At 46.4% G+C, this 13,456-nt stretch overlaps 1 protein-coding gene across 11 annotated transcripts in view; it reads left to right on the top strand.

Moving 5' to 3' along the window:
- Positions 1-9,833, top strand: part of CIT (citron rho-interacting serine/threonine kinase) — a 211,848-nt gene extending 202,015 nt beyond the window's left edge. For 8 of the 11 annotated variants that reach the window (XM_074321913.1, XM_074321908.1, XM_074321909.1 and 5 more), the window contains 4 exons: positions 1,156-1,234; positions 1,368-1,547; positions 6,255-6,558; positions 7,394-9,833. In XM_074321913.1, coding sequence (XP_074178014.1) covers positions 1,156-1,234; positions 1,368-1,547; positions 6,255-6,558; positions 7,394-7,417 — 587 coding nt within the window. In that variant the 3' untranslated portion in view covers positions 7,418-9,833. The remainder of the gene's footprint in view (positions 1-1,155; positions 1,235-1,367; positions 1,548-6,254; positions 6,559-7,393) is intronic. The other 3 variants (XM_074321905.1, XM_074321907.1, XM_074321915.1) reach the window with 1 other exon arrangement.
- The last annotated feature ends 3,623 nt before the right edge of the window (positions 9,834-13,456 follow it).

Below are 13,456 nucleotides of genomic sequence, written 5' to 3' on the forward strand. Positions count from 1 at the left end.
CTGTGTGACTTCTAAAACTGCATTACGGGTGAAATACCTTTCAAGGCTGTTTCATTTATCTATTGCCACATACCAAGTTTCAAAACGTAGTGACTTGCCAGCAGCTTATTGCCCATGATTCTGCGGTTGACTGGACAGTTCTGCTTCGTGCGGTGTCAGTGGATGCACTGACAACTCGGAAGTCCCAAATGGCTTCACAGACATGGCGGGCAGTTGGTGCAATTGGTGGGAGCTCAGTTCCCCTCTGAGAGGGCTTCTTTCAAGAGTGCAAAAGCAGAAGCTGTCAGGTCTTCTTGCTTCCACCATATTCTATGGTTTAAAGGAAGCCACAGAGCCAGTCCATATTCAGAGCCAGGAGACTCCATGGGGGCCTGAGAACCAGCAGGCACGACTAATAGTCTAATACCAAAGCAATAGTTTACCACAAGGAATAAGAGTGATAATCTCCTTTTTTCTTTTAAGACAGAAAACAGCTCCTATCAGATCCTAGTTTCAATGACACTGTGATATGTAGTACTAAGACCAGAAATACCTAATTATCTACGAACCCAGTCTTTTAAAAAATATTTTGATAATGCATACAATCAATTTAAAAAGGTATCCAGTGAAAAGTCTCACCCATATTACCTGTCTCCCAAATTCTCCTTGCCCACTCCCTAAGGGAAAAAAAGATTAAGAGTTTCTTATTCTTCTAGTACTTTGTGAAAATACAGAGACATAAAAGAATATACTCTTGTTCCCCCCTTTTGTAACCCCCCTTTTTATCAGTATGGCAGCATACTCTATCCATTATTCTGGACCTTGCTTTGTGCACTGTGCACCTCAGGTTTTTCCCATACAGTACATGGGGAGCGTCTTCATGCATTTTCACAGCTGTGCAGAATTCCATAGATATACCATGATTTACTTCACTGATCCCCTAGAATGTACCCTTGAGTTGGTTACCATCTTCTACTTTAACAACATGGTAGTGAATGAATACAAACATGCCTCCTGTCCCCGGGGTGTGTTTGTTGCATGAGTTATACGTGGACGTATTTGTAGGATCAGTTCCTTTACGTGGGATTGCTGGGTTCAAGGATGCATTGCAGCCAGGTTTTGATTTTCTTTCTTTTATCCCTTCCTTCACGCTCTTCCTGCGTGGTGGCCACCCAGCCTACAGAGAACCCTACCTGTTTGTGACCCACTTCAATTCACTTGAAGTGATTGAGATCCAGGCGCGCTCCTCTCTGGGGTAAGCACTGCCCGCCAGGCTTTGCCGAGCTCGGCGGTGGGGGTTGGGTGTGGAGGCCGGGTGCGTGTTTCTTCGTATCCTGCCAAGGGATGTAAGCAACCTGCAATGTAAACTCTCGTCTGGTGTTCCGCAGGACCCCTGCCCGAGCGTATTTGGAAATCCCAAACCCACGCTACCTGGGCCCTGCAATTTCCTCGGGAGCGATTTACCTGGCGTCCTCGTACCAGGATAAATTAAGGGTCATTTGCTGCAAAGGAAACCTCGTGAAGGAGTCTGGCACTGACCACCACCGGGGTCCTTCCACTTCCCGCAGGTACTGTGCCCTTCCTCTGCCTCATTACAGGGGGCCAAGTGCTTGCTGCAAAGCAGAGGAAGTCTTGCTAAGCTGGCTGAAGGTTTCCCAGTAGTCAAGCTCCTTTCTTTGAGATATACGGCCTTGAAGTGACATAGTCACAGTAAGTGTCAGGAGTATTTAAAAATGCCCCCTTATAAAAGGCGGAAGGAAATGTCTGGCCTTTCTCTGCTCGGTATTTTGATTGGCTCTGTTTGGAATGGAGCAGGAATTAGGAATTCATTGTTTTAGCAGATATTCTACTGGGCTCGTTGGGCTTGTTATGGGAGGTTTAGTGGTGAGTCAGCCAGATGCATCCTTCCCTGATGAAACCCCAGGGGAGAGACACACGCAAAAGGCTAGGAGGACGAGGCTGGCATTGGGGTCGGTTAAGGCACTGTGGGAGCTCAGAGGGGGGCCCGGGAGGATTTCCCGGAAGAAATGATGTCCTGCGTATACTTTCCTGTTTCTTTACATGTCTTGTAATGTTTTGTTGGAGGCCAGACATTTCAAATAATATGATGTGGCAACTCTGGAAATCAGATTTCCCTCCCTGGGTTTGTTGCTGTTTACTTATTTACTCTCCTAGACTAATTCCGTGGTAAAGTTTGTGTTCTTTATTATGTGCTGCCACTGAAGTTTCTGGGGGATGGGCTGTTCTTGTGACGTAGCCCTGAGTCAGGCCAAATCAAAACCAGCCCTGAGAATAGTCTTTTCCGAGGAGTAGCCAGACAGATGAGATTGTGACAATTTTCTGGGGATGGGTCCTTTCTGGGGAGCTTCGGTTCTGAGGGGCTCCCTCCAGTGGCGGCGAGGCTGCTGGTTTTCACAGCTCCTGTGGCTGGTTACAAGGCTGTTGATTTCAACATTACTGCAGCTCTCAGGGGAGAGGCGTGGGGACAGGTGGAGTGAAAAATGTCACAGAGCTTGTTGTTCTTACTGAGATTCAGCTGTTTTTCTTACATAAATACTCTTCGAATTGTGGCAAGCCTTTAGTTCATTTCCAGAAAAGTTGATATTGACAATTTTTGTCAGTGTTCTTGTTGCTTTTGTGGAGGGACAGGTGTGGGGAGGTCCTTACCCTGCCATTTGGAGGGGCTCTTCCTCTTCTTTTTCACACAGGTGATAGGTTGCACCCTGCATACTCATGTCCCTTAATATCTTAGCGATTGCTCCACGTCAGTTACAAAAACGATTTCTTCCTTTTTTTGTTATGCCTCCATAGTATGCCTTCCCATGACTTTCATTTATTTAACTGCTCCTTTCTCAGCGGGTCTTTGGGTGGTTTCTCGTCTGTTGCTGTATAAATGACTTTGCCAATGCCATTTTGGATGCTTAGGAATCTGTCTGTCGGATACATAATTAGAAAAGGAATTGATGGGTGACACTGGTTATGAGTTTATAATTTTGAGAGATGTTGCCGAGTTTCCCTCCCTGGAGGCTGTATGTACCCTTTTGTGATCCCACCAGCAGTGTGTGGAAGTGGGACTGGCCTTGACACAGAGGGTTAGGAGCCAGATCCAGGTTGATGTGTAGGTTTGACATGTGTAAGTTTAAGTTCTTGGTCCTTAGGAAGGTCTGAGATCATTTAACCCAGGGGAATGTTTACTGGACGTAGGATTTTCATTTTTTGGACTGGTTTCCAAACCTCATGTGTCTATAAAGAGTTATGTGGGCCCCCTACCATGTGTCAAACACAGTGTCTGGACCTGGGCTACACAGATGAAGAAGACACTGTTTTTATTCCGAAGCGACTCTCAATTTGGTGGAGGAGCCGTCTCTAACATTACAAAATGCTTAGATACTGAAAAAGAGTCATCAATTTAATATTCTGAGACTATGTCCTAACAAATAGTCTGTCTTTTTTGCTGAAATATAGGCCTTAGTCTGAAATGTTTGGTCAGGATGATTTTAATACCAGGAACTTACTGGAAAACCAGAAGTGCCAAATAGCCAGCGTCTCCCAACTCTTTTCGGCTTGACTCTCTCTCAAGAGTGACTGCTTAAAGGTCTCTAGTCGTCCCCTGAAAATGTCTAGATTTTATGTAAGTAGTTCCCAATTCATGCCAAGAAGAAATCAAAGTACTGTAATTATGGTTTTTTTCCCCCCTGCATTGCCTCACCGGTTAGGTGGCCAGGCACCTTCCTTTTGAGGCTATCTGGAGTCTCTGTAATGAGTTACTTATTCTGTGATCGAAAATGGTTCCAGGTCCTGTGAACAAGAAATAATGTTGTTGCTTTCCTGCAGTTGCCAGGCACGTCTGGAAAATCAGCAGTTAGTCTTTCGTTGTCTCCTGGCTTCTAAAATGGTCTTTTTGCTGCTGACTGCTTTGGGCAGTTCAGAATGTACAAGGCCAGCATGGCCAAGTGTGATTCACTGCGGGCCACGTTGCCCTGGTCTGTTGAGCAGAGCGGGACGTGTAACTCTTGGCAAGAAACATAAAATTGATGTGGTCGATCATCGGTTATTAACGGACACGGAGATGGACGATTGCCCACTCGCCCTAGAATGATGGGTGTTTCGTCCCATTCATCTAAGCCGACATCTCGAATGGCCTTTGTTGAGCCATCTTTCTTCCCCTGGGCAGTAAGCTCCCTCACTTGCTTTATGACGGGCCCCTGTGGACACATTTTATAATTTCTCTTCCATTACAAATAAGCTTAATGTAATTCTCCTGCTTGGAATTCATTTTTTTTTTTTTTTAAATCTGTCTTCCATATCTTAAAGCCACAAAACTAGAGATGAATACAAACCTTGATTTCAAGCTGTTGAAATCTGAGTTATCTCAACTCGATTGCTGCATACTCAACACAGGGTTCTGGCTTTCTGAACACTTGTCTGAATTTCCACAATTAGAGTTGCATCGGGAAGCAAGAGAAAGGCATGAAGCTATTCACAGTGAACTGACCACTTATAAAACGATCTCTGCTCCATTTTACTGTAGAGCAGGAATTGGCAAACTTTCTCTGTAAAGGTCCAGATAGTAAATATTTTCAGCTCTGCAGGTCATATGGTCTCTGTCTCAACTTCTCAACTCTGCTGTAGTGGGCAAGCAGCCAGAGATAGTGCATGACCAGCTGGGCATGGCTGTGTTCCAATAAAACTTTATTTATAAAAACGGGCATCTGTCTGGATTTGGCCCTCAAGCTTGCTCGAGGGTCTCTCTTCCCCAGTGGGTTGGTATCTTTGCTGCTCAGTTGCTTTCAGTTATGGGCATTGACAAAAGAAGTTCTGGTGGAGTTAGACCAATAACTGAAGGGGGGAAACATCAACAAGTCGATAAAGTGATAACCTGTTCCAAAGAGAAGGATTTAAATTTCAAGGATTAAGCTAGGCCTCTGGGAAAACCAGTGACACTCTCAAATATTTCTGAAGAAATGACTTTATGAGTCCAACACAGACGTAAAGAATGTCATATTATAGGTTAGCATACATTTTTGTTGAGAAAATTTCAGCAAAATAAATCAGTATGAGATTTATACTTGGTTCATTCTGAGAATCAGCATATAACTGTGTTTGTAATTTAGAGTTTAAAAATATCGAGGATAAAATAAATGTATTTTCCTGATTTCTACTGTTACTTTCCAAGATAAAGCCCCAATCAATGAAAAACATGTCTCCAAGTAGTATTCACTATAAAATTTTGTTCCCATTTTAAGTAGGTTGCCTTTTCCCAGCACTTACCGTGCTCAGATGTGAGGACTCGAGTACTCTTTCTTCTGCTCATTGGGGTAGGAAGGAATTGACTCAGAAGGCCTCGTTTCTGGACCTTGCTTCTTCAGAGAGGTGGTTAGGGCCATGTCTGTTGAAATCTTTATCGAGAATACCTGGGCCAGGCCTGGGTGCAGGGTAGGACCCGTCGTACAAGAAGGCCCCAGTGTGTGCAGTTGTTTGCTTATTAACCATCAATCTTTGGGATCAGGGACATTTTTTGAGCCAGCCCTGCTCAGGTTTTGTCTGTCCTGCTCAGTTTCCTAATTATATCAGGCCTGATCCCTACACTTCTCGCATCATCATTGGGTACCACAAAGACTCTTGGAAAGCCACCTGGAGGGAGGAGCAAACACCAGGCCCAGGAATGGGACAGATAAGTCAACTGACAGTGATGAGTACAGGCTTTCTCAAAACTGCTCGTTGTGTCGAGGGCCTTGTAGCAGGCTTAACCCCCCTGGGCGTTCTAGGCTCTGGAAAATACTAGGTCAGTGGATACAGTATGAAGATGATGACCTGAGACTGACCTGTATTGGAGTCCCAGCTCTGCAGCTCACTAGCTCAGGCGAGCCGCCCAACCTGTCTGTGTCTCCATTTTCTTGTCTGTACAGTGAGAGTCTTGCCTTTTCCCAGCTTGTAGCACTGTTGTGATGATTTAACAAGATAATGCATCAAAAGAGCTTAGCACAGGACCTGGCACACAGTAGGTGCTCAGTAAATAAAAGCCTGCTCCGAGACCAGGAAGCTTGATTTTTTTTGTTGTCAAGACCAGGAAGCTTGATTTTCTTTTGTTGTCGTCTTTGCTTTCTTCCCTGACCGCCCTACCCAAATAACACAAACTAAAAGCCTGAAGAACTCCAGGCGGGAGGTTTTTCTCCTGATCATTGGTGAGACTGGGGCATGGGGATTGCTCAGAAAAGGAAAATGCCCCTTGGGGGTTGTGACACCTCAGCGCCCCCTCCCTCTCCTGTTGCCAGCAGCCCCAACAAGCGAGGCCCGCCAACGTACAACGAGCACATCACCAAGCGCGTGGCCTCCAGTCCTGCGCCACCCGAAGGCCCCAGCCACCCGAGAGAGCCAAGCACACCCCACCGCTACCGAGAGGGGCGGACCGAGCTGCGCAGGGACAAGTCTCCGGGCCGCCCCCTGGAGCGGGAGAAGTCCCCCGGCCGGATGCTCAGCACTCGGCGGGAGCGGTCCCCCGGGAGGCTGTTCGAAGACAGCAGCAGGGGCCGGCTGCCTGTGGGAGCCGTGAGGACCCCCCTGTCCCAGGTCAACAAGGTGAGGCCGCATCCGGAGGCCAGAGGGGTGACCTGGGGAGCTGAGGCCCCTTCAGGGGCACTGTTGTGAAAAGGAACTCCATTACTGTCATTCAGAGTTTGTGAGTCATATGACGAGGTTAGGAAGAAAATGTACTTGATTTAGGAGGAAGCCTCCTAAGCAAATGGATAGATAATGTGTATGTATAAGTGTGTACCTCAAAACATAATAGTTACCAAAGTGTATCAGTCCCTTCCTCAGAGGCAGCCGGGGTTAGCAGTTTCTAGAGACAGTCTATGCATCCAAGCCATGTGTGTGTCAATTCTTCTTCTTAAACACAGGTAACATACTAGACAAAACCTTCTATGCCGTACCTTTACCAAACAGACACACATACAAATATACACACGTACATCCAGAATTTTTCTGGAAGGCTACACAGAAACTGGTAACAGTGGCTGCCTTCTAGAAGGACTTTGAATTTTCTGTCACCGGAAGCTGATTTTCTGGATTGCATTTTTCTTCTGATGTCATCTGCACGTCACTGTTGGCACCCCTGCTGGTATAGAGAGGAAGAAAGCCATCTAAATGTTTTTCCTTATCTCATCTGATTGACTGATAAAGTGTGTGTGTGTGTATAGCAGTAGAAATACATTGAGGACTTCTCCGTGAATTTCAGTTCCTGATGGACTCCCAGCTTTGAGGGTTGGCTCTGCTAGTTGGTGCCACCTGCAGAGCACTCAGCATGAATGGCCGAGAGGGACCAGGCACTGCTAAGTCCCTGTTTGGATTCTGCATAGAGCACAGCAGTTCGGGCCTCTGGTGGCTAACCCCCTCCTCCTCCTTTTGCTCCTAGGTCTGGGACCAGTCTTCAGTATAAATCTCAGTCAGAAAAACCGACTCCTCATCTTAACCTGCAGGAAAACACCAAACACACTCTGGAACTCTGCTGAAGGGGATCCCAGCGCCTGTCTGCTCTGCCACCCACGGCACAGCTGGACCCAGCCCCGCCTCAGCACGGACACCCTTGCATCCAGGAGGTGCAGGGGACTGAGGCCCTTAGGAGCTGTCAGCGCCTTCCTGCAGCCACCCTCTCCACACTTTGTTACTCTTTCAAAGCATTCATAACCTTTTGTACCCAGCTCCAGCCTGTACCAGTTCATCAGAGAAAACCAACCGGACCTGACTACAACTTGGTTAGAACCCTAATTAATAGCTACTTTCAGATCCTAGGGTTGGTTGGTTTGGTTTTTTTGTTGTTTTGTTTTTCCCTCCTCCTACTTCTTTTTTTTTTTTTTTAAGACAACAGAATTCTTACTAGATTTGAATAGCAGTGTATTTCCTGTTGTAGTCATTTTTAGCTAGATCACACCATCATCAGGTCTTTGCTACTAAAATGTATCGTGGAAGAGTCCCCGCTGGTTGGCTAGCCTCCCGCACTCACATAGTTCATTCTCATTCTAACCCATCCTCACCGATGGCCCTGTTTTACCCAGGGTAACATCTTAGCCAAATGTTTACTGTTCTCATTGCCTTTTATGGCCTTGACGACTTCCCCTCCCACCAGCTGAGAATGTATGGAGGTCATCGGGCCTCAGCTCCAAGGCAGTGACTTGGGGCCAAGGGACCTCGAGGAGCTTTCCCTCCCCGCCCCTCAGCGTCACCTCCCCAGCCTGCCGTCCCTGCTTTCCATGTAGCTTTGGCCAGGAAAGCATGCAATAGACTTGCTCTGAGCCCAGCATTAATGGGTCTCTGGGCCCGGGAGGGGACCGGGGCGCCCACCTCCTGTCTGTGACGGGCCCCCCTGGGTTGGGAAGAGACCCGTCTGGGAGTTCTGCATGGCGGTTCACTGCATGTGCTGCTCCCCAACCTGGCTGCCCCCCTTGGGTTGCTTTGCCAATGTACTAGTACCACCCCATAGCTTCCGCCGAATCGAGACCCTCAGACGACTTGCCAACTAACTGGCCACAAACAAGCTGCAGTCGGTAGCACTGAACAAACAAAAAAACCAAACGCTCAAGCCTTACGACCAGAGAAGGATTTCAGCAAACCACCACCTCACACTTTCACGCTTCCTGCCGACTCCCTCGTGGATGACTCTGTTCACACAAAACCCAGCACGGTTCTACCCTACGAAACTGTGACTTCCCACACAAGCCTTTCCCTAGGGCTAGACTAAGACCAGGAAGTTTGAGGAGGAAGCCGCAGCTCAACTCTCCCCCCTCTGCTGGGGTCAGGACGTCCTTAGGTGCAGTGCGGCTCACTGTTTCGACCCTGTCAGAGTGCGAAACCCCTGGGGACTGGTAAAGAACCAACTTAGAGGCTTTGCAGTTGGCAAGCTAACTAGCGGCCTTATTTCTGCCTTTAATTTCCCACAAGGCATCTCTTGCTTCGGATTCTCCACGACTCTCAGACACGCCTCCACCCACCAAGGCACATCTGAGGCAAGCCGACAGGTAGACCTGTTCCCACCGCAGCAGGTGAACATGCACGTGTTTCAATCCATGTGTCCACAGTTCAGGCCACATTCCAGATTGCAACCTGGCCCAAATCCCAGCTCCTTCCTGCTCGTCTCTTAACCTAAGTGCTTTCTCATTTGAAACGCCCACGATCCTCCATGTTGTTGCTCCCTTGGCAAGTGTCATGCTGTCGTGTTTTACGCGTTGCTTAGTCTTTGGGGTCACACTGCATCCCCTCCTTCCCCAAGGGCAGATCTGACTGAATGTTTGCTGAAGTTTTTGTCTCTTGGTCCACAAGTATTTGGAAAGGTCACTGAAAACTGGTCTTTCAGTCTTGGCATTTCATTTAGGATCTCCATGAGAAAGGGGCTTCTAGAGCCCCAAAAGTGTATATCGTGTGTCTCATTTGTGAAATGCTTCCTGCGATAGAACTAGCTCAAAAGACTGTACATATTTACAAGAAACTTTATATTCGTAAAAAACAAAAACAAAAAAAAGGAAATTGAATTGGTTTCTACTTTTTTATTGTAAAAGGTGCATTTTTCAACACTTACTTTTGGTTTCAACGGTGGTGGTTGTGGACGCCATCTTCACTGGAGGGTGGGGAGCCCCGTGTGACCACCGCGATGCCAGCAGGAAATATTGTAACACGAAATTGCAGTCAAAAGCTTATCAGCATAAATAAGATTCTAGGTCTCCAAAAGTACAGGCTTTTTCTTCATTACCTTTTTTATTCAGAACGAGGAAAAGTACACAAGGAAAAATTCAAAATCCACCTTGAGAGGAATGAACTTTGTTGTTGAACAATAGTGAAATAAAGCAATGATCTAAAATGTGTGCTTCAGTGCAACGACCTCTTCCTTTCTTGAGAGACCATAAAAATCCTAAGTCTGGCCTGTGTTATCATGACATGGAATTTTACTGCTTTTACGAGGAGGCTTTTTCTCTGGGGGTGTGGGAGTCACACAGACGTTAGAGCACCCTGCCCTTCTGGACTCGAGACTGGCGCCATTATCTTCCAGCAGTGACGTTGTCAAAATTACTACTTCCAACGAACCATGAAGTGTTTATTGAGGTCACTATTGGACTGAGAACCAGAAAGCTCCTTAAGCAGCCAGGCCGTTTTGAAAGGATCATTCTAGAATGGGTTTACCCAGTTGTCCTAGAATGCCGCTCGAATCAGGAAAACAGGTCACCTTAAAATCTCTCTCATCCATTATGATAAGGCTGTGGGGAATTTAATAATGTAGATTTCTTTGGAGGGAGGAGTTCAGATTGAGGTAATTTAAAATGTAAATACTTCTATTTTTAACTAGATGAATTTTTAGTCTATAAGGTAAATGTTTTCTATTTTTCAGTTAGTAATAATACTTTGCTTGATCTAGACAAAAACAGCAGTTTTGGCAAATGGTGATTTTTTTTTGTCTGGTTCCTGTTACTTTCAGTCTTTGATTTTTATTTTCCAAGGAAGTAATCTGACCATAATCAAAAAGTCTGACTTACAGGGTCGTATCTGACATGGCTGTGACAGGAACCATAGTTGCAGTTCTGCTCCTCTTTTCTATTTTACTATTGGGGATAAAAGTGTGCCAAAGGTCCTAACTGTAAGAATGGAAATACGTAATTCAGAGGATGAACCAATAAAATTTTGGAACCTTTCTTATAATAGTAGGAAAAGTCCATTAACTACCAATCAACCATTTCAGTTATTGTCCTAAGGACTCTTGTCAGCCACAAAATACTTCAAAAGCATGATTTGTTCCAAAGGAATGTGCCAGAAAGGTTCTTTGGACCTAAGGAATGACCTCAAAGAAACAACTGACAAATTAGCCACACCATAAAGTAAGGCCCAGCTCTCCAGGCTACTATTCCTGTCTTAAGTACAAAATTAGATGTCACGTTTTGGCTCTTACAATTTAATTTTCACAAGACTAAAGAGGCTGACTGCATAGCAAATTTCATAACCATGAAACGTTAGGATTGGGAGACTTAGGCCAAGCAGAGATGATTTGCTTTTTTCTTTTTTTAAAGCTTTTAAAATTTTTTTTTCTTATTTTTCATTATTTTTTTATTGGGGAAGGGGAACAGGACTTTATTGGGGAACAGTGTGTACTTCCAGGCCTTTTTTCCAAGTCAAGTTGTTGTTCTCTCAATCTTAGTTGTGGAGGGCACAGCTCAGCTCCAGGTCCAGTTGCCGTTGTTAGTTGCAGGGGGCACAGCCCCCCATCCCTTGTGGGAGTCGAAACCAGCAACCTTGTGGTTGAGAGGACGTGCTCCAACCAACTGAGTCATCCGGGAGCTCAGCGGCAGCTCAGCTCAAGGTGCCGTGTTCAATTTTAGTTGCAGGGAGCGGAGCACACCATCCCTTGTGGGACTCAAGGAATTGAACTGGCAACCATGTGGTTGAGAGCCCACTGGCCCATGTGGGAATCGAACCAGCAGCCTTCGGAGTTAGGAGCATGGAGCTCTAACCACCTGAGCCACCGGGCCGGCTCCTGATGATTTGCTTTTAATAGAACTGAATAGTCAGCTTATCTTCAGAATTGGGTCTCTTGAATATGATTTGCTTTAGAAAACATGCAGATTTAAGTCTAAAGCATTAAAGCTAGGCCCACAGGGGTGGCACCCGCTCAGCTTTCAGTCCCATAGTACAACAGTTAAATTGGCCTGTTCCCGTGGTTCTAAACTAGGGGTGACTCTGCTCTCCTTCTCCAAGGACAATTTTGGCTGGTGCACCTGGGGTGTACCCACATTGGCACCTACTGGGTAGAGACCAGGGATGCTGCTAAATGTCCTACAATGCCCAGGATAGCCCCCACCCCCCACAAAGAATTATCAGGCCCAAAGTGTCAATAGTACCAAAGCGAGGAAACTTGGCCTGTTTTAGTCACATTTCTTTCGTGGCAGTTTAAGTATTGCTTATGATGTCCAAAGTATTGCAGACTGTGGCTCGAGGCACACAGTGTTTGTAAGAGAAAAATGGTTTATCACTTGCCTAATCAAATGGTGAGGCTTTATTTTCCTGAAGCTGGGGAGGGTGGGGGCAGTGGAAGTAAAGTACAGCGTTGGTCACTTGGCTTTCCCTTGAGTCTATCAATGATTAATGGAACTCTGTTTGCCTTGAAGGGGTTGTTAGAGGAAAAGAACCTTGAAAATGACTTGACTACAATACACAGCTCGGGCTGTCTTTCAGAGAACCACCCAGGGTACGCACAACAGGAGCTGTCTCTTGTTCTCACTTGCCGATGTTTTCTAGAAGAGATGGGTGAATTCACTCCAGGGCAGGTAGAAAAGGTTAACGGGAAGGGATGGCATCCTTATCCAGGCAACAGCCCTTTAGCTGTATTTAGGGCAAAAAAAAAAAGAGTTTGGGGAGCTGACCCTTCTGGCAGAGCCCAGCGGTTCATCTGAGGGACAGGGCCAGCCCCAGAAATTGGGCTCCGGCCATTCCAGCGTTTAGGATCCTCTCCAAGGGTCTGGCTCACAGCAGTGACAATTCTCAGGAGGACCGTAGTGGGTGTTTTTCCAATTAGCTGGGATGACTTGGGTTTTAGAAGAAATGCATATACGAGTATGTTCCTAACCTTGTTTTCTCCTGAAGACAATTACAGTGGGCGTTCCAGGGCAGAAGGCTCTAGTTTTTCTCCACTAATTTGCTGATAAACAGGTGCTAAGGAGGGACTCTTCAGAAGCTGGGTGGAGATGAGTGGTCCATAGCCTGGGTCTTCATGAATTCATTCAAACCGTTTGTAAACGTTGGTGGAGAGCCAGGTTGTCAGGCAGACTGAGTGCACGCTCAGGTGTGAAATCATGCTCGTCTGGAAGTAACTGAGCTTTCTCTCAGTGCTGGAGCTGTGGACGGTATCACTTTGAGGTTTTGGGTTCCAGGCTTGACCTTTGGAGTCTTTGAGGTTTGTTCATTGAGCTTGAGATGCTGGCACTTTTTTCTTCTCCCCTGGCCCTTTGACTTCCTGTTTGTGGCCACGTCCCATTCCTGGTGAAAGGCTTTGTGGCTCCTAATGTGACATGAAATAAGCTCTAGCAACCATCTAGTGCTAGTCTAACCCCTCTCCTTTTTTCAGGGGAAGAAATCAGACTGAGCGGTCATGTGATTTGCCCAAGGTCACTCAGCTAGTTAGCAACTGACCTGGATCAACGTCCCTAATCTCGGCTGTGTGCACACTGGGAGGGGATGCTGGAGGGACAGCAGACTCGGGTGACCTCAGGCTTTGCCGTGGTCTCGGAGCGCTGACTTCCCTGTTACACCCGTAAGAAGTGGAGCCAGAGGGAAGGAAATAGCCTTGCCCTGGGTCGTTTGATCTTTGGTTTCAGTATGTTGATAGATGGTTCTGTTTACCCGCAGTACCATTTTACATGTTAGGAATTTAAAGTCCTTACCTTTGGCTCCATAAATTCACTTGTATATAAATTTCTGGAGGGCAAATATCTATCTTCATTCA

This window comes from Rhinolophus sinicus, linkage group LG16 (assembly GCF_036562045.2).
Source record: "Rhinolophus sinicus isolate RSC01 linkage group LG16, ASM3656204v1, whole genome shotgun sequence".
Classification (NCBI taxonomy): domain Eukaryota; kingdom Metazoa; phylum Chordata; class Mammalia; order Chiroptera; family Rhinolophidae; genus Rhinolophus; species Rhinolophus sinicus.